Source organism: Anabrus simplex, chromosome 7, assembly GCF_040414725.1.
Source record: "Anabrus simplex isolate iqAnaSimp1 chromosome 7, ASM4041472v1, whole genome shotgun sequence".
In the NCBI taxonomy this organism is placed as follows: domain Eukaryota; kingdom Metazoa; phylum Arthropoda; class Insecta; order Orthoptera; family Tettigoniidae; genus Anabrus; species Anabrus simplex.
This window is the reverse complement of record NC_090271.1, coordinates 232,876,437-232,898,312: the sequence shown is the minus strand read 5'-3', so window position 1 is coordinate 232,898,312 and position 21,876 is coordinate 232,876,437. Positions and strand designations below refer to the sequence as shown.

The 21,876-nt window shown below is 40.9% G+C and overlaps 1 protein-coding gene across 1 annotated transcript in view; it reads left to right on the top strand.

The window, feature by feature from the left end:
* Window positions 1-2,815: 2,815 nt before the first annotated feature.
* Window positions 2,816-21,876, top strand: part of GCS2alpha (glucosidase 2 subunit alpha) — a 152,664-nt gene continuing 133,603 nt past the window's right edge. Inside the window, exons 1-2 of the mRNA XM_067151611.2 lie at window positions 2,816-2,932; window positions 11,779-11,883. Of these exons, the coding sequence (XP_067007712.2) occupies window positions 2,919-2,932; window positions 11,779-11,883 (119 nt within the window). The 5' untranslated portion in view covers window positions 2,816-2,918. The remainder of the gene's footprint in view (window positions 2,933-11,778; window positions 11,884-21,876) is intronic.

The window sequence follows — 21,876 nt, the reverse complement described above, 5'->3', positions numbered from 1 at the left end:
TATCCGAGCCCTCTCAAACGGCGACAGTTGTTGATAGCGTGCTCTTCTCTGTCGTCAAGGCATGTTTGACGGGGAACACTTCACTGCACAGACTGAAAATCAACTACGCTACACCAGAGTCCGTATACTGGAGTTGATTCCTCCGCGACCAATCACGTCGGGAGACCTGTAGCAATAATCTAACGGGTCTGAAACTTTGACCTTTTACATACCTACGTGGCATCGTTCTATATCTTGAAAATCAACACAAACGACCAATGCCTTCATGGTGTTGCAATTTCCATTTTCTTAAGTGTATTAGAATAAAAAACATTTTCATAATTTACCGAGGATGCACATAGTTCGGCTTATTTATGACAAAAGGGTCCATCTTTAAAAAGGTTTCTTATATGGCACAAAATGAGGAACTAACGTGCAGCTCACAATCATGCCAAAGTCTTCCCAACGCTGCAACTTAAATAAAAGCACATCTCTCAATCTCGGTTCAACCCCAGGATCCCTAGAATATTGTTGATTCCTGGAACCGATGTGCGAAAGCTGACAAGATATTGCAAGCTTGCAACTGATTCTGGACGGGGCCCCCGTTATCTCGGTGGTCACGTTCCACCCCGCTACTGAGTAATCCCTTGATAATTGTCCTTTTCCTCATCTCTTGACATTAGTCGACAGACGGTTATACTGTATTCCCAATACTGATGCCTCTATGGAGAAATATCCCCGCCCATCCTAATCCTAAGTGTGTTCCTTTCATTCAAGCATTACAAATGTGGAGAATTATGTTTAGCCGCACTGAGCCTTGATAGTAAATTCTTTGTCGCTACGCTATTTTAACATTCGGTGTAAGTCTTTAAGTTTTTCGTACCGTACGTAAAACAACGGCTGATACTCGCTCTAGTTCCAGGAAACATCTTTTTTTGGGGGCGCCCCCCCCCCTGGACCCCCCCTTGGCTACGCCAGTGCGCAATTGAGAGATTACATACCTTAGAATCCAGTCACTACGAGAGTAATAGACTGCACTTTGACGCAGTGTATCATGTCGTTGCCTACGAGATATTCAAGGCCAGGAAGTGGACCGATAAAAATGTGTGTCGCAAGTAGGTCTACGAACGTTCGCTTGATGTCTCGACATTGTGCTATGCTGCCCGCGCGATATACATTGAATTAATAGTAGATGTTGGTTTTAAAAGACGTAAAACTACAAATAATGAAGTTAGGACCACCTAAGTGTGATTTAGAATGGTTGGATGTAAAGTCAAGCACATTTAAATGATATTTGGAATTATTTTAGGCGAAGTAAAGTGCGATAAATAATAAATAATAATACATTAAATTGACTTACCATGATCACTGCTCGTATCACTCACATTTTTAAGATGTTCCAACTGAAATGCTTTGTCCTGAAGTTCTTTCTCTAGTCATGAGCATCTTTAATTTTATGAGCTTCATTGTCAAGTATTGGTTTTAAAAGTTTTGTAATGAGAGTTACAGTCAATGTTCTCTGATCACACTCGTCACATTTGAATGCCTCAGTGAATTTTGAAACAAAAAATGTTAAGTTTTTAAAATTATATTCGTATTGCCCAGATAACGTAAGGGGTGACGCGTAGAGTTCATCATATTTTGCAGAAAGTAAACAAATTTTTGATGGGTAGCATAATGCTCCATGATCTTTCGTCCTAATGAGGCAAATCAGTGGACTGTCAGTAGTGGCTGAGGATATATGTCCCAAGCATGATTTACAACTGGAATTTTCTTCTGCAACTCGAACAAGATAACCACCTATCAGTGCCAAGGTAGACAACTCCAGAATGACAGGTTTCTCTGAAAAGGCATGGTGTCATTCTTAATATCAACAGCGTCTAAGATAACATAAATCTTGCAGATATTTTAGGCATATTAAAAATAGTACATCTGAAAGAAAATACAACAATCGTGAAGTGATTAGTTAGCTTACCTTCGAGCGTCTCATCAAGTAATTCCAAAACTATTGCTGGTCAAAATTACGATTATAGTGTACTCTGGGCTCGATAGACATTTCATCTATGATAAGGGATCCTGGCGTTTCCTCCACGCATGTCAAATTCATGGTTTCGTAATAGAGCCTTTCTTTAATAGGGATGTTATTCCAGTTTCTCCATTCGAAAAGCCAACATAATTCTTATGTGTCTTTTGATGCTGAAGTCGGAGGCAGTGAAGTTATCTAATGAATCTGTAGCCAATATACTGAAGTCTCATTATTTAAAATGTAAATTGCAGACTCGGGATGATGTCCCAGGTGAACATAGGGAACCTAATTTGCTCCCCTGTCTGGATATAGCAATTCTCCACTTCTTTAAAACGGAATCGGCAGGAAACGATTGAAAACTCCAATGTTCTCCTTTCTTTGACCCATTAGACTTATAGTACGATATACTGTATCTTATAGTTTATATGAAATTTACTTGGAGTTCATTTGAACATTAACAATAAGTGAAATCTATACGTAAACGTATTAAAAACACTTTTCTCTATATGTTAATACACGACAGCACATGCAAACTCTACACAATGTCGAGACATCTGGCGGCTGTACTGCGAACCTGTTTGTGGACGGTTTTAATGCTCGGAACTAGCGCACACTTCCCAGTCTTGTATATCTCGTAGGGAACGATCATGTATTTATACAACGGTCATTGAGTGCAATATATATTTAATTCATAAGACGATTTTATGTTTTTTTAAAAAAATACCGCCACACCATTTTATACTTCCCCTTTTACTAGCATGCGCGAGAATTGATATTTTTAGCAATTGCTGATGAAATAGTTCTCGATTGCCCGTACTGTATTCTTATTGGTTAATGGCCTCATTCGTTCTGTTTCCACGGGTTCATTCGTGGTCCCTAGCGATTAGTGTGGGCCGGTGTAAAGTTGGTCGTGATGGATTATCATAGGTAAATCCTGAAATTCTATCCCTGTTTGATTAGGACAGTTGTTTCAGTTGGCAAATATTGATCTAATATTTTGTCTCTCACTATAGATGTATTTTAAGACGTACTAGGAGTCAATATCAATATTTTTAACCTCACTTCCTTTATTTTATTTTCCGCGTTAAAAATCTCGTTCTGTAACGTCTGTTGTTGGAGACATTATAATGAGGGGTGAAAAGAATAGTGTTCTAATTCTGTTTTATGAAATGTGATACAGAAATGTAGTATTCTGTACCGGTAAGTTTGTCGTTTTTCGATTCATTGGATGAGAGTTTTTTAGTGGGTTTGTTAAAAAAGTATATTTTGTTTTAACTTGGGAAACTTCTTTATTTATTGAGCTATCTTTAATTAACAGCGTATGGTGTAACAGATATACCTGTTTGTTGATATCTCGATTCCTGTAATTTAAAGCTAGGTTGTGCACCTAGTATTCTTTTGTATAGATTCCAGTGAGGCTAGGTATGACATTTAAAATGAAGATCAATTTCAGGTTTGTGCTGTTGTAAAGAGGAAATAGTGAGGTTCAAAAGAGCATCACTGTGAGTTATGAGGAGTAAGAGTTGTTAAAGTTCATGTTGTAAGAGGTAGACATTAACAAACCTGCCCACTGTTCATACAAAACATATCCGATATATATTGGAAGAAGCGTTTTAACTGTGTGAAAATAAGCTTGCATCATCAGACAGCTGTTAAAAAATATATTGGTACGTAAAATTCTGTGTGCAGTGTAAACAAAAGGGGCTCAGTTCACATCTTGATAAATGCAGGTTACACGGTGAAGATAATTTCTCCCCATTGATTTCTTTACAGCATAGATGGGTATTACTTAAGCCCGGCTGTTATCTTATTTGTAATTTTATATTAAGTGGAAATTAATGAAATCTTACTTGGAGAGCATCTCAGATGAGAGATGTTTAATTGCGATGTCCAGGAACCCACCACCCTGCCGGAAGAAGTAAATTTACTTTTATAACCTAATGAAGACTGTTACACGCCATTTTCATTTCTGTAGTAGCTACTTGTATTCTAATTTGCCAATGTGAAGTGGCATGTGATCTCGTTCCCGCGAATGTTAATCATAATGCGTTACCAACCCCGACCAATGGTCTTGTCCATGTCCTATCCTAACTGTCTGCATGGCAAGAACCAGTCCAGACCATTTGTGTTTCCACATGAAAGTAAAGGCCTAGGGCCGCTTTGTGGCTACTAATCTGGGGGCTTAAGTCCCCAGACCCCCTTTGCCTCTCCCTCCAGCTATCGAAGCACCACTCAGTCATTAGTTCCTAAGTACAGAGGTTGTGAGCACTGTTTGACAACATCCTTCCCGAGAAGGGCGCGAGCGTGTAAACAAACGACAATCATTTCGTGGGTGTGAAAGTCAAACGATAGTCGTTTGCGGGTTTGAAAATCTTGACAACCAGGCTGAATTAATAATCATAGATGTTTAGATGTGTGGTATTTTTTGGTTTAAAAGGTTTGTTATTCCATAGTTGGTAATAATATATATATCTAGGTAACTATCTTTCCGCCAATGGCAGCATTCTTTCACCTGGCTACTTTGAAAAATGTCCTCCACTTTGTGGTGTTTTACTTTAAAAGTAACAATACTAGTTAAGGCTGGTTGGTGGGTCCCCAGTAGTGTCCTTGAACACTTACATCTCTCCTTCATGTAATCATCTTCCTTGCATTTTTCTTCTGGTGCAGGGTCTGCAATTGTAATCTTGGCTTGCCATTTTGTAGTATCTTTGGCATTGTGTATTCGTTAAATGAGAGTCTTCATATTGGGATTTATGTTGTCATTCTAGCGCTGCTTTGAATGTGGACATTGCTGATTAATTTCAAAGGAATGGGTGAAATTGACAACTGTTCTAGGTGCGGCGAGCAGGGCATGGCCATACCATTGGAGATGCTTTTCCCCGTGTCTTCTCGGTGATGGGCGAATGGTGGTGTTTTTGACATTATGCAGGAGTGTGGTGCCCATCGACCAATGAAGCATATTCATCTTATATAATTGGTGTTCTGTAGCTTTGTGAGGTGATCGACATTCAACACCGTAAAAAGCAACAGGACATTCTTCCTTGCAGCATATTTTGAACTTCAGATGTAGTAGCATTCTTCTGTAGCAAGGACACCCGTGACTTCCATGCTGCCTTTTATCCTATGTTGCACTTCATCACCTAGCCTACCGCCAGTGTGTAGGCAAGATCCTTGATACCTGAAGCTTATGTTCTTTCTTAAGGTCTCTCCATCAACTTGGATGGAGCTGGGCAAAACTTCAGAACAACTTACATTTTCCAGTGCACGCATCTAGGCGCGATTGCACTGTCATTTGTTTCTTTCTCTCGCTCGCGTCTTGCGAAGGGCTTGATTGTGCGGTGGACAGAGCTGCCAACTGTTCATATAAAGAACTAGTCCCAGTGCAGCGGCGCTACTTTTGAATTTACGAATCTCGTGACTAAGCCATTGGTCTGGATTAAGCAAAGGGGGTTTGGGGGCGTAAGCCCCCAGTTTAGGAGCCGCGAAGTGGCCCTAGGCCTCTAGTATCCCGCGTGACACCTACATTGGTCTGGATTGGTTAGGATAGGTTAGTGACAAAGCCATTGGTCTGGATCTAGCAAATGGGGTCTGGCGCCGTAAGCCCCTGGGTTAGAAGCCGCAAAGCGCCCCTGGGCCTCTAGTATCCTGCGCGACACCTCCATTGGTCTGGACTGGTTAGAGTAGGTTAATGACAAAGCCATTAGTCTGGATTAGGCCATTGGGAAGGTGAGTTCTTTCTTTACAGATACTTCCTCTTAAAACAATTAATCACCACCACCATCTTTACAGATTGCATTCACTTGTGTATTTATTGTGCAGTTGTGTATTTCTTGTGCTTAGGTTGGTAACGGAATTCATTTTACTTCATTGCTGGGAGTGACATCATGTCCCATTGTGTCTCACCCAATGGAAATGCTGGTACGTAGTTAGGCGATGGACTATGGCACGTGATAAATTGTATTAGCTTATAAAAGCAAAATTACTTCTGGGGGATGGCGGGTGGGTTCTTAACTGTCGCAGTGAACACATCTCTCCTCTACAAGGGTATTCCACTTAGGATTTCCAACATATTACATCTTTATCATGGTATAAAAGTAATGTAAGTTTTACTGAATTTCTACCGATTCAAGAAGTGGAAAAAATCCAAATAAAAGCAGCTCGATTTGTTCTGGGTGATTTCCAACAAAAGAGTAGCGTTGCAAAAATGTTGCAAAGTTTGGGCTGGGAAGATTTGGGAGAAAGGAGACAACCTGCTCGATTAAATGGTATGTTCTGAGCTGTCAGAGGAGAGATGGCGTGGGAGGACATCAGTAGACAAATAATGTGCAAGTTACCATCCAATTCACCTCCAGTTGTACACAATGAAGATCTTTAAGAGAATACTTAATCAAAGACATATGAAATAATCGGCAGGTGTTTATATATATAGCATCTTGATCCAATTGATAAACATTTTTGGAATAACATGGTCACGAAGTGCATACCGGATCACACTGTGTGACACAGGATCACAAACCTTTTCAAGATCAAGGAAGGCAATATGCAGTGGTTGTTGTCTGTCTGAGTGCTTTTCAATGAGCATTGTGGCAGCAATGATTGCATCAGTTGTTCCAGTATGGTTGACGAAGCCGCACTGTTTGGTACTATTGTCCATTATTTCACACGTATTAATGCCTTTGAATAAAGTAATCCTGGTAAGGGTCCCATACACTGGAACCATACTCTAGTTGGGGTCTTACCAGAGACTTACATGCCCTATCCTTTACATCCTTACTACAACCCCTAAATACCCTCATAACCATGTGCAGAGATCTGTACCCTTTATTAACAGTCATACTTATGTGATTACCCCAATGAAGGTCTTTTCTTATATTAACACTATTAACACCTAGGTACATACAATGATCCCCAAAAGGAACTTTCACCCCATCAACACAGTAATTAAAACTGAGAGGACTTTTCCTATTTGTGAAACAACCTGACTTTTAACCCCGTTTATCATCATACCATTGTCCACCGTCCATCTCACAACACTATCGAGGTCACCCTGCAGCCACGCACAATCTTGTAACTTATTTATTACTCTGTACAGAATAACATCATCTGCAAACAGCCTTATCTCTGATTCCATTTCTTTACACATATCATTGATGATATATAAGAAAACAAAGGTCCAATAATACTGCCTTGAGGGATTTCCCATCTTAATTATTACAGGGTCAGATTAAGCTTCGCCTACTCTAATTCTCTGAGTTCTGTTTTCTAGAAATATAGCCACCCATTCAGTCACTCTTTTTTCTAGTCCAGTTGCACTCATTTTTGCCAGTAATCTTCCATGATCTACCCTATCAAATGCCTTAGATAGGTCAATCGCAGTACAGTCCATTTGGTCTCCTGAATCCAGGATATCTGCTATATCTTGTTGAAATCCTACAAGCTGAGCTTCAGTGGAATAACCTTTCCTGAACCCAAACTGCCTTCTGTCAAATCGGTTATTAATTTCGCAAACATACCTAATATAATCAGAAAGAATGCTTTCCCAAAGCTTACATACAATGCATGTCAAACTGACTGGCCTGTAATTTTCAGCTTTATGCCTATCACCCTTTCCTTTATACACAGGGGCTACTATAGCAACTCTCCATTCATTTGGGATAGCTCCTTCAACCAAACAATAATCAAATAAGTATTTCAGATATGGTACTATATCCCAACCCATTGCCTTTAGTATATCCCCAGAAATCTTAATTCCAGCTGCTTTTCTAGTTTTTAACTTTTGTATCTTACTGTAAATGTCATTGTTATCATAGGTAAATTTTAATACTTTAGTGTTACTCACATCCCCTATCTGGACATTATCCTTGTAACCAACAATCTTTACATACTGCTGACTGAATACTTCTTCCTTTTGAAGATCCTTGCACACACACTCCCCTTGTTCATTAATGATTCCTGGAATGTCCTTCTTTGAACCTGTTTCTGCCTTAAAGTATTACCTGCGCACTATTTATTGATATATTTGTGTACAGGTGTGAGGAGTAAGGAGGGAGCAGTTCCGGTTCCAGTAGTACTGCCAACTGAATGGAAATGAAATCTGAATTGAATCGATAATATGATCGATCGATATGAATTTTGCTAAACCTTTGTTATCTTAAGCCAACAACTGTGTCACACAAACATTATATAACATTTCTCGATGAGAATCTTATTCCTAGAGTGAATTCTATAGTTTGGCTTTGCTGTGTAAATAACAGTACTAGCACGTAAAGTGTACGCCAGATGTCGCACAGCGATTCATAGTTTGTGTTTCAAAGGTTGCCAGTACGAATCTTGAAGATTGCCGAGGTCGACCAATTCAGCACTAGGGTGTAAATGTATCCAGAAAAGGTGCGCAGAAAATACATATACACACTCTTCCATTTTTCACTAAATTTTGTATGACCACCAATTATGCTTGCCATCATGTTATCCTTAGCTGACTTCTTTGCTAGATTCAATTTCCTAGTAAGTTCCTTCAATTTCTCCTTACTTCCATAACCATTTCTAACTATTTCTTTCCAGTCTGCACCTCCTCCTTAGCCTCTTTACTTCTCTGTTATAGTGGATCCTTACCATTTCTTACCACCTTTAAAGGAACAAACCTATTTTCACATTCCTCAATTGCTTTAAACCCATCCCAGAGTCTGTTTACATTTTTATTTACCATTTTCCAGCGATCATAGTTACTTTTTAAAAACTCCCTCATGCCTGTTTTGTCAGCCAAATGGTACTGCCTAATAGTCCTAATTTTAATACCTTCCTTTCTTTCACATTTATTTTTAACTTCGACAAAAACAGCTTTGTGATCACTAATACCATCAATTACTTCGGTTTCTCTATAGAGCTCATCTGGTTTTATCAGCACCACATCCGAAATATTCTTCCCTCTAGTTGGTTCCATTACTTTCTGAATCAGGTGCCCTTCCCATATTAACTTATTTGCCATTTGTTGGTCATGCTTCCTGTCATTTCATTGCCTTCCCAATTGACATTTGGTAAATTGAGATCACCTGCTACTAATACATTCCTTTCCATATCATTTCCAACATAGCTGATTATCTTATCAAATAATTCTGAATCAGCGTCAGCGCTACCCTTTGCCGGTCTGTACACACAAAGACATCAAGTTGCCTATTATCTTTAGAGAAGAGCCTTACACCCGGAATTTCATGTTTTTCATCCTTAACTTTTTCGTAGCTTACAAATTCTTCTTTCATTTTTCTGCATCACCTTTTTGCTTAAAGATGGGCACAGTGATGCTTATAGCCTTTTGCTAGGAACAGTGACAGTCAACTATGGCATTAAAAAAGTTGGTCAGCCGGGTAATCGCAGGTTTGTTAAATTCCTGCAACTTCCAGACGTCTGCCGGAAGGTCATCTGGTCGTGGCACTTTTTATGTTCCTGATGGTAGGCATACTGGTGATTTCACCTGGCGTGGTGTGTGAGATATGATCTGCTGTTGAATTACTTTCTGGAATAGAAGGATGTGGGAACTAATTGTTGGAAATCTCTTCAAAGTGTGGTTGCCAACAATTGAGTATGTCCTGCTTGTCCTGTAATCGTTGACCATCTTTGCCTTTTTGCACACATAAGTTAGTGCTCAATATCCTGTGTTGACTTTGTCTAACTTTCTCTCCTTCCTTTGAGTCTAGTTTTCTATGCAGGTGATTATAGCAACTGCGCCTAGCTTCAGCGACAACTTTCTTAGCTTTACGTTTGTCTGTGACATACCTTTCCCTGTTCTCTGGAGTAATAAGAGATAAAATTTGTAAAATATTTATCTCCTGTACAGTTACTGAAGTTATACCTGGAACTGATTGGGAAGCGTTATTTAATAACAGTGATATTCTTGTTTTTATGTATGTTTGAGTATGCTGGCTAATATTCTTAATGATAGCTGTCCAAGCTCAAGAATTCTGGTGAAAAAGGGAGGCTCTCAAAAATTGTGTAGTGGTATACAGCTCACCTCCACACTTTCAGGAATTTAGTAAGTTGTAATCCTGAAGATAAGGAAAACTATAGGAATTGTAGGATGAAATGAAATGTCGTATGGCTTTTAGTGCCGGGATATCCCAGGACGGGTTTGGCTCGCCAGGTGCAGGTCTTTCTATTTGACACCCGTAGGTGACCTGCGCGTCGTGATGAGGATGAAATGATGATGAAGACAACACATACACCCAGCCCCCGTGCCATTGGAATTAACCAATTAAGGTTAAAATCCCCGACCCGGCCGGGAATCGAACCCGGGACCCTCTGAACCGAAGGCCAGTACGCTGACCGTTCAGCCAACGAGTCGGACGGAATTGTAGGATAATATACAGGGATGAAATGAAGTATTAAGTAAATTATTCTTCCTACGCGTATTTCATTTGGAGTCTGCTCTCCTAGTTCAGATATTCTAGTTAAGTCTATCTTTGATGGATACTGGACACAACTTGGCTTTCTTCAGGTCTCTGTTGACTACACACATCAATATTTGATGGACTTTTCCACTTCCTCTTGGCTTAGTTTCCATCTCCATCACTTGTTTGGTCATCTGGTCTTGTCATCTCATGGCTGTACCCTCTTAACCTGCACTTGGAGACCTTGTCTGTTTTGAGCCTAATCTTGAAGCTTCTACGAATGTTGGCATTTTTCACATTGTAGAGTAACGTGACACTATTTCTTTAGCATACAACTAATGTACATGCTGTCTCTTAACAACCCATTACTCTGCACCATATATCAGCATTCTCTTGTAACACATTACTCTGGATAATTATCTCCATTTTGTCCACCCATAACTAGCATATCTATGTCGTTGGTTTCATCTTAGCAGGGAATTGATCCAAGATACTTGAAGGCGTTGACTTCTCTAACTGCAAGTACAATGTCATTAGTGCTGGTGAGGTTACAGTAACTGGGTGAGTTGGCCGTGCGGTTGGGGGCGCACAGCTGGAGCTTGCATCCGAGAGATAGTGGGTTCAAACCCCACTGTTGGCAGCCGTGAAAATGGTTTTCCGTGGTTTCCCATTTTCACACCAGGCAAATGCTGGGGCTGTACCTTAATTAAGGCCACGGCTGCTTCTCATAGGTCTTTCCTGTCCCATCGTCGCCATAATATCTGGTTACATAAAATCAGCTTCATGGTCCGTATCGCACTTCAATAGATTCACAATTAAGTATTTATTTTCCACCTAGTCGATACAATCATTGTATCGACTAGGTGGAAAATAAATACTTAATTGTGAATCTATAATATCTGGTGTCGGTGTAACGTAAAGTAAATAGTAAAAAAAAGATGTTACAGTACACGTAATAGATTTTCTGTCTGCTGATCTTCAGTCCTATTATGATTATTCCTGTTTTTCTATATACGACTTATTTATTCCTTTGTCATTCAAAAACACTTGCGTACCCTGCTAAAATACATGGAAGAGGTCTTTGAAAGTATATTAATCTGAGCCATTATTCCTTACGAGGCTCAGTGTTGATGAAACTTAAAAATTTATCCAGAAATTGGTAACCTCTGGTGTATATTTCTATTGACAAAATATCTTCATACCCATCTAAAATGGAGTGTAGCACACAACTTACTTACGACTGAGGGGTTTAACTTAAATCCAGATTTTTAATATTTATATTGTGCTACATCCTGTGCCACAGTAGATATGTTGGGGTTTATTTGTAGAATGTGAGCAAGTGTGGTTAGAAATGTTACTTATTTTAATGTGATTTATTCTTGTGCTTCACAGGTATTCTCATCCCCTTTTCGTAATAGCATGTGTACTGATTTTAACCAGTGTCAATTCAGTTGACCGAAGTAATTTCAAAACATGTCAACAAAGCAGCTTTTGCAGGTAAGTGAATTTTATCCTCTGCGTTACTTATGTTATTTTCACATATTTTTCCGACGAACCTAGTTATCAGTGTAGAATTATCATACATATGGACCATATCAGTTAATTGTTTATTTGTGAATTATAATTGTGTTGTTGCCTATTCTTTATATGTTTGTCCAAGAATTTTGTAAATAATATGTTTAATGTATACAAATAGAAACTTGGGATTTCTTCATTCGAAGCAGACTTTATGCAAATAATGTTCTGCATTGTAAACTCAGATCAGTCAACTTCCGGAACAATGTTGTTGAACAACTGAAAGCAGATTAACTTGTTAGCTATTCTGTAGGTATTTTTTTAGAGAAGTTCTTTGATTATTTTCTGCAAACATTGGTCCCTGTTTACATGTAGGTTTTAGGGATTTGTCCTAAATCTGTTTTATAAGCAGACTTGTATCAGATTCAAATTCTACAGAGATATGCTGAATCCTGACCTTGAGGAATTGTCTCTAATCTAGACATGAATTTTACTCAGCAGGTTTCTCAGTTTTGTCATTGAACTGACTGCAGGCCTTTGAAATGAGGATGTCGCCTATGAGGTGGTATTCCTTCATGCTTGGAAATCATATGAAATCTTAACCCTTGCATAATGCAGGAAAACAGCCTACTACATTGACATCTTTAGAAATGACAAATACAGCCTGACACTGTTCATTTATAGCAAGATAGGAGGGAAACTTGGAAGTAGGTGGAGAAAATTATCCTGGATATGGAACCTCTGACAATAGCTCGACATCCACAGTACCTGTGGCTAGAGCCCTGCGCAGATATGCAAAATATTATCCGCATCCGCTGATGGTTATACGAGGATATTGTAAAGTTTTAACTACAGTATATTACACCCAAGTTATTGACAGGGATAGATCTGTTAACATAATACAGTATGCCTGATACCTGGCACCAGACCCCCCTACAGTCACAGGTTTATGAGAGATTTCTTTTTGCGGCAACTACTGACTTACTGACCTTTGTTCCTTCCTTCCGTTAATTGCGGGGGAAAAGCCAGTTAGGCTTAAGTGAGATTTACGGCTTTATAACCTCAAGGCCCTTTATATATCACCATTCCCTCAAATCAATGTTAAGGATCGCTTAACCACATGCAAAAATAAAAATATGCCTGAGTGAAAATCAATAAACTTCATTATCTAAAAATTCAGTCCAATTGTCCGCACTGCCATACAGTTTGCATCCGCCAAGACACTATCTTCGCGGATATCTGCATCCATGCTGGGCTCTACCTGTAGCAACTCTGATATGGGAGAAACAAAATAGGAAAAATTACTCCATAATGGTTGCCAGCCTGCAAAAAGACAGCTCAAGAAGAAGAAGCCCATTTCTGTTTTTTAACCAATTTAAAGAATTTGAGTCATTCATGCTAGTACCAATAGGTCTCTGTGAAGGAGATGGCTTATGGTTACATGTTCAAAAGAGGCACATTGTTTAACTTATTCATGGAATTTAATTTTCTTTATAATTTTTATCAAAATGTTGGCAAGACTGAGTACCTAGAGTGTTGTGGAACAAAGTGATGGGTCAGTTAATATTGACACCATTGATATTCTGAAAACCTCTCAATTTAAACATCTGGGATCGCTTATCCAATCAGATGGTGACATGCTCCCAGATTTTCGAAGCAGAATCAGCGCTGCCTGGATGAAGTGGCGCCAAGTCACAGGAGTCCCTTTTGATTGGAGGGTGCCAATGTATCTGAAATCAAAATTCTATAGAACCGTCTTTAGACCAGTGGCACTGTATGGAACTGAGTGTTGGCCAGTCACAAGGAGACACGAACAACAGCTGCTTGCCATGGAGATGATCTTCACTGGCCAATGGAACTCATTAGACTGGATCACAACAGAAATGAGGATGTTTGGATGGCATTTGGTGCAGTCCCAATCCGTGAAAATATGTGAGAGAATTGTTTGCAATGGTATGGCCACGTGCTATACACACTTGGTTCTTCAGTTGCGAGAAGGGCATTACACTTAAGTCCTGAGGGCCGCAGACCACAAGGGCGACCAAAGAAGCACTGGTTCAACACTCTGCAGGAGGAAATGCATGTGATGAAAGTCTCTCCTAAAGATTCACAAGACCACATCAAGTGGAAAAGACAGTGCACAACAGCAGACTGCAATTAAGCAGGATAAGTTCTATGAAGATTAAGGCACATGTTAAACAGTTGTCGTATGAGACTGTCCCATCATACTGGAAATCAAGTGTGCCCAATTACAACCAAGCATTTTTGCCATTATCTTGCCCTATTTATTTACTTGAATCAGAACCTATTATTATCACTTGGTTTCATCAGTTTGCATTGGATAGAAATTAAGTCTGCCAACCTGATCTACCGATCTACTTTTTATTTTGTATATATATTTTTTTTGCTAGTTGCTTTACATCGCACCGACACAGATAGGTCTTATGGCGACGATCGGACAGGGAAGGGCTAGGAGTGGGAAGGAAGCGGCCGTGGCCTTACTTAAGGTACAGCCCCAGCATTTGCCTGGTGTGAAAATGGGAAACCACGGAAAACCATTTTCAGGGCTGCCGACAGTGGGGTTCGAACCTACTATCTCCCGAATACTGGATATTGGCCGCACTTAAGCGACTGCAGCTATCAAGCTCGGTATATATATATTTTTAAATAAATAAATACTGTAAATAGGGATTCTACACTGACATGCCAGATGTCATGGCATAGGAGTCTAGTATCGTGCAGACCCTCCTCTAGCTTGGCCAAGTGCAGCAACTCATCATGGCATTGATTCCATAAATGGAAGAAATGAAGAAACACCTGTGGAGACATTCTGACCCATGCTGTTTTAATGTAGGTGCAGAGTCTTGGCAGTGGATAGACCTCACTACCACATCCCATTAATGCTCAACAGGGTTTACATCAGGCGAACAAATTGGCTGTAGCAGTTGTTGTAACTCTCCAGAATGCTCCTCAAACCAATCCTTGACAAATTGGGCCCAGTGGCATGGTGCATCATCCTGCTGGAATATGTCATTGTAGGAGAACATGAAGTCCATAAAAGGCTGCAAGTGGTCACCAAGCAGTCCAGCGTAGCAGTCAGTGACGTGTTGAAGTGGGTTAGCGGCTTCAACCCATGCCATGTGAACACAACCCACACCATTATGGAGCTACCACGAGCCTGTATGGTACATTGTTAACTGGGGACCATGGCTTCATGAGGCCTGCGCCATTCAGCTTAAAACAACTGGACCAAGCTCGATAGCTGCAGTCGCTTAAGTGCGGCCAGTATTCGGGAGATAGCGGGTTCAAACCCCACTATCGGCAGCCCTGAAGATGGTTTTCTGTGGTTTCCCATTTTCACACCAGGCAAATGCTGGGGCTGTATCTTAAAGCCATGGCCGCTTCCTTCCCACTCCCAGCCATTTCCTGTTCTATCGTCACCATAAGACCTATCTGTGTCGGTGCGACGTAAAACAACTTGTAGGGGAAAAAACAACTGGAAGAGTGACTCATTTGACCAAGCTACATGTTGCAGTCCTCCAGGGTCCAATTAGCAATGTCGCGTGCCCAGGTGAGATGCTGTGTCTGGTATCATGGTATTAACATGGGTACTTGGGTAGTCTTCTCCCATATCTCACTAATGTTACAGTACACTGGACTGACCTGCTGGATGTGTGTCTGTTACCCCCTGAATTGAATGCGGATGTGATTTGAGCCAGTGTGGCTTCCCTGTTACCACGGACACTTCTAGCGAGGCTCTGCTAATTGCTATCATTAAGCATCCGTGGTCGACCATTGCGTTGTTTACTGTGGGTGGTAATGCCTTCCATGGGGTATTCCTGATACACACGGGACACTGTCGAATGAAGGATGTGAAATGTCTGCACAACTTCAGCAGTGGAATGTCCCATCCATCTGGCCCCAGCTGTCACACCCCTTTCAAAAGACTATAATTCATGTCATCTTGCCACGACCATCACGGACGATGTTTATACCCTCTTTTGAAATGTCAGATCACACCTGATACAGGTCTGGTCACTTCCAAGATTTTACAGTAGTGATGCCCCCGACTATTACATTTAAATACTGCTATCCCTTGACTTTCGGCATGCCACTGTCGATGGACAATGTACTGCATGTTGTTGGTAGACAGGAAGGAAGGAGAGAAGTTGTGGAAGACAGGTGGGCTAATGTTTTAAGTGGAAGGAAACTGAGGGCAAGGGGTCTAGGTTGGGTGAGAATTTGCAAGAGGTATTGTTGATGAATCAGTCAGTCACTGCATCGAGAACAGCGGAGGAACTTGAACACGGAAGTGTTACGGAGGAGGGAAAGAAGATAAGAGGAAAGGAGGGAGGTGGAACAAGTTCATGGGAGGGAGAAAGCGGAGGAGGAATTAGGTACTGTAGCTGTTGGAAGCTTAGGGAGACGAGGAGGGGAGGGATCTAATGAGTTGTGTATGATGGATCTAGTTATGGGAGACTCTGTTATTAGGCACATGGGAAAAGTATGTGAAGGAAAGGGAACCAGGGTAGGTGTTAACCAGGAATTGAGGAAAGTAGAAGGGTTAGGAAAAAGGTTGTAGTTTTTTGTATTGACACCAAGAATGAAATGAAATGGCGTATGACTCAACAGATACAGGTCTTTTGATTTGACGCCCATGGGCGACCTGCACGTCATGATGGGGATGAAATGATGATGACGGCACATACACCCAGCCCCCGTGTCAACGAAATTAACCAATTATGGTTAAAATTCCTGACCCTGCCGGGAATCAAACCTGGGACCCCCGTGACCAAAGGCCAGCACGCTAACCATTTAGCCATGGAGCCGGACGATACCAAGAATGTAAGGCAAGTAGGAATAGGTACCACTATAGGCTCTGCGTGTTTAGCAACGTGCTGCCGGTGGTGAATATTACGAGAATTACTTAGAGACCCATTCATCAAAAGACCATAAGAAGCTGGAGTGTGTGTGATGTTCACATGCATTTATTCAATCATTTTATAGTATTATATCCAGATTATTATCTTCTAATGTCATAACGTTGTGGCAGAAATATGTGCTTGTTGGCTGAAGTAACTATATCATACCTGCCAACTTTCCCGATTTAGGCGGGAGACTCCCGATTTTTGACAGTTTTTCCAGCCTCCTGATTTATTGTTTTTCCCGATTTTAGCTTCTTGTTTTGTGAACTTCAAACATTTGTTTTCAAATCCTGCCATTTCAGCTTTGTATGCCAGTGGCCGAAAGTCCTTCGCTCATTGGCCATTTTCAAATGAAATATCGACGTTTCTTAATACGAGAAATGTGCGTGAATGTGCAATGCTTATTGAAAACTGTATATCGCGATGCATTAATCGATTGTCAATCTTTCGTTCTCACGTGTTATGTTCGTGTTCGTTCACATCGGTCGACTCTAGAGACTAGTTGCTAGATTTTGAGGTTTTTTTTAAGTAATTTAGTGACAGAATTTCAAAGATAGTGACTAGTGACTTTTGTAGAGATTTTGGGACCCTTTTGGAGACAGTTCTGGTGAATTTTAATTTATTACTTGATAAAAATAGCATTTCTCTTCACATAAATGCACGGGAGTGTGATGCGATATATTAATCTATGCATTTGCTAAGTGCATAACTGATTCACACGTGTGGAGCTTGAGTTCACACTATTTCGGAAAGCTTATCAGAGACCGATCATCCCAATCACATACTTCCTGTGAGGGAATAGAGATGTTTAATTTTTAGCCTTGTAGCCTCTTATAGCAGCAGTTAGATTTTGAGACAATAAGTGTTATAAAATATACCATAGTACTCTTGTGTAATACAAGACTTGTAAAATAAGCAGTTTTGACCAATTGTATTTCCTGATTTCTCCTGATTTTTCCTAATTTTCATGTCAAAATCTCCTGTGATTTTTTGGTTTTGTTAAGTTGGCAGGTATGCTATATGAATTTGAAAAGACGGTGGATCATAGCAGTAAATCGCAAGAAGTAATTGGGATTTAAATATTCCATTTAATACAAACAAAGCAAAAAGAGATGGTTCGTGGCGTGGGTTACTGTAGTCACGTCTTAGTTCGTGACCCATGGGCAATGGCTGAGTGGCCTAGTAAGAGGTCCTAAGAGTCGGGATATCAGTTGCTATGGAATGGGAGTGGGCATCTGACATATTCTGAGTCATGGCCCTCCTTGTGCTCAGGCGGTTTGACTCTAATTTACCGGTGGTCCCTAACCCGTTAGAGGAGAGATCCTCACTGGGACTGTGTAAGTAAGGGCAACATCCACCAGAGGTACCAAGACTGACCGAATGCCACACGGCCATTTTGGGATTCGAATTGATAGCTTGTGTTGCGAGTTAAATCTGGCTATTGGTTGTCTTGAGCGGACTTTTAGCGAGGTACCTCCACGGTTAGTTCCACGACCGGATATATGGCTAGATCTACTCCATGGACCCAAAGTAAACACGGATGCCTCTATTCATTGGAGTGGTTTTCAGGACTTCTTTCACTGTTATCTGGCCGCGGGACAAGTTTTCATGGATGGAATTGTTCTAAGATTGGAGAAAATGTGGGTTGCTCTTCCGTCACTGATTAATATGAGCATTAAGATCCTTGTGTCTGTAGCATGTATATTGCAGAGCTTTTTTGCTATCTTAGAAGCTCTGCAGTTTATACTGGGTGATGAAAGGAACTACTTTCTTGCGTGTAAAGACTCGTTAAGTTCTCTGCAGTCCATTGACACCTGTTTCCCACAACACCCACTGGTGCCGCGGATTCACGACCTTCTAGCCTGGTTAAGTGATGCTGATACCAGAATCACTTTTGCGTGGCTTCCAAGCCACGCTGGGATTGGGGGAAATGAACTTGCCGATGAAGCTGCAAAGGAACCGGTGCTTTTACATCCAAGGCCTATGAATGTACCTGTTAAAGATATTTGTTCTCAGCTATGTCAAACTATCTTTTCGTCCTGGGAATCGGGAGTGGCTAGCTATCCGAACTCTGAATAAGAAGACAGAAACCATGTGGCAGTCCTCCTTCCGGCCTTCACAAAGAGAGGCTGTAGTTTTATGTAGGCTGAGGACAGGTCATGGACGATCTACACACTCTTATCCCCTAGAGAAGGAAGACCCGCCCCACCTGTGTGTGCTTGTGGTGCCGACTTCACCGTAGCCCACATCCTCGGTGTACCCCAATCTCTCTGGCCTAAGACGGAGCCTTGGCCTGTAGGAAACACTTGAACGCATACTAGCCTATGACATGACTACTGCTAATCTCATCTGCTTTGTGTGTGGCAGTGGATTAATCAAGGGTATGATAATTTCAAGTGTTCTGTTACTCAGGGAACTTAGTTCCCATTTGATTTGTTAGTAACCTTTTTGGCTCGAGACAATAATTTGTTTTATTTTGTAATTCATTTCAAAATTCTTTTGTTGAATAAATAAATTTGTTTTATTTTAAATTTATTTTCCATTTTTTTGTTCAGAGAGGATGATTACCTAGCTGTACTTCCTCTTAAAACAAAAATCACTACTACCACCACCACTGCTTCACAGAAATTTTACCGAGCACACTCTTAACATTTTAAGTCAACCTTGGACCTATGGGAGTAACGGAGTCCCACTCTCATTTGACAGGCGAGGGACTGCTTGGAAACAACTTGGAAAAATGAATGGAATTTGATGGGTGAGCTATCAATATGAATGGGGCTTTTTGAAGAAAGTAGAACTAGCTGAGTCAGCAAAGAGAATGCATCTGGAGGTGTTAGGAGTTAATGATATTTGGGTAAGGGAAGATAACGTGGAAGAGATAGATTATGAAGTGAACTTGATGGGTGTTAAAAATGGAAGGGCAGAGTGTTCCTCGAGAATAGTAATGCATGCAACATAGTTTGTTAGGCCCATAAATGAGCAAATGATGTGAGTAGATTTGGCAGTTGGAGGAATTAGGACTAGAATTGCCTGTGTATTGACCGTGTGAGGGTGTAGATTAGGATGAAGTTCATAAGTTTTATGAGGCATTGAGTGACATCTTAGTCAGGGTCACCAGCAAGGATAGGCTAGTACTAATTTGCGATTTCAGTGCGAGAGTTGGAAATAGAACTGAAGGATATGAAAGGGTGATTGGTAAATGTGGGAAGATATGGAAGCTAATAGAAATGGGAAGTGTTTGCTGGACTTCTGTGCTAGTATGGAATTAGCAGTTATGAATACATTCTTCACGCATAAGGCTATTCATCACTACACATGGGAGTTCCATAGTAGACTATATCTTATTCGACTTTGAATTCAGGAAATCTGTTAGGAACGTACGGATTTTCCGGAGATTTTTTGATACAGACCATTATCTGATGTATAGTGAGCTAAGTATCTCTAGGCCTTCGAACTTCGGTGCCTTATGTTTTGAGGCAATGAGAGATCCCATCAATCTACACATCAGGTAACACTCTTGAGGACACTTTCATGCTTGGTCTCCTTGGGGAAGGATGTTGAGTAGCACAGGTCCCCAAATATGCCCTTACTATTTAGCGTTTGGTTCTCAGGAAGTTCATTTTTTCTTCTCTTCCCTTCGGAGTTAGATGATAGTGTTGCCAAGCGCTATTCGTTGAATCATTCAGAATGAATGCTGTCAAAGGCCAGAACCATTTCTTGTTTCTAATGTTGATGCAATACAAAGATACATTTTGATTTAAGCGATGAATGCCACCCATGTACATATGATATAATTTCATGCTGGCTGAACAATTGCTAAGTACCTTTTCTGGGCATTGCTCTACCTTCTGTCGTGCCCCAATAGTGCTGTGCCACAAACAGTTGAAGTAACAGTAACATTATTGTCATTGTAATGAATGAGAATAATTTCTGAACTGCGGTCTGTGACTTGATAGTAACTGCCACACCCTTCTCTCTTTCCCCTCTGTGGGTGGTGGCAGTAGAATAACATCCATGGTACCCCCTGCTTGTTGTAAGAGGTGGCTAAAAGGGGCCCCAGGGGCTCTTTAACTTGGGAGCGTGGATTGGTGACCACGGGGCCCTTAGTTGAGTCCTGATATTGCTTTCACTTACTTGTGCCAGCCTCTTCGCTTTCATCTATCCTACCTGCCCTCCGCATTTCTCCCTCGGAGAATGGCCATTTTGATGTATGCAGACTGCTCAATACTACCATCTCGCACGACGCTCGCCACACAACTGATTTCAAAGCGCTCTGTCACTACCAGCAATCACAGAGCCATCTGTTGTTGTGAATACACACTATGTCTGCATAGCTTCCGCTTGCATATCTGCAAGAAAAAAAATAGTTGCAATGACTTTTGCCCCAACCCTCGTATACTGTAAGGTTGTATGTAGGTGTTCTAATGTACATTGATTTGGCTGTTTTAACTCCATGGCTAAATTGTTAGTGTGCTGGCCTTTGGTCACAGAGGTCCTGAGTTCGATTCCCGGCAGGGTCAGGAATTTTAACCATAATTGGTTAATTTCGCTGGCACGGGGGCTGGGTGTAATTTCATTCTCATCATGACACGCGGGTTACCTATGGGTCTCACTCCAAAGGACCTGCATCTGGCGAGCCGAACTTGTCCCTCGGACACTCCCAGCACTAAAACCATATGCCATTTCATTTCACCTGAAATTGATGATTACATCCTAGGAGACTTTTGCTTGTTAGTAAGGCAGGCAATGACAGTGAAATGGTTTAGGAAACTTGCGGGCATTATTTGGATTCTAAATTAAGGTAGTACAAATATATATGCACTGATCAAATAGAAACAAAGTGCAAAAGTAATTACATTCATATCTGAGACTTCTATGTAGTTTTCCTCAAAGGATGACATTTATGCCGCTGCATCTATTGGGATTTAAATGCCGGGGTCAGAAAACACACTATTTCCGGCAGGGCAACCGCCTTTAAATGGGGAACGGCGGAAGTACCCCCCTGCCAAAACCAAAATGAGCCTGGTTGGCTGCAGCAACCTGGAAAATA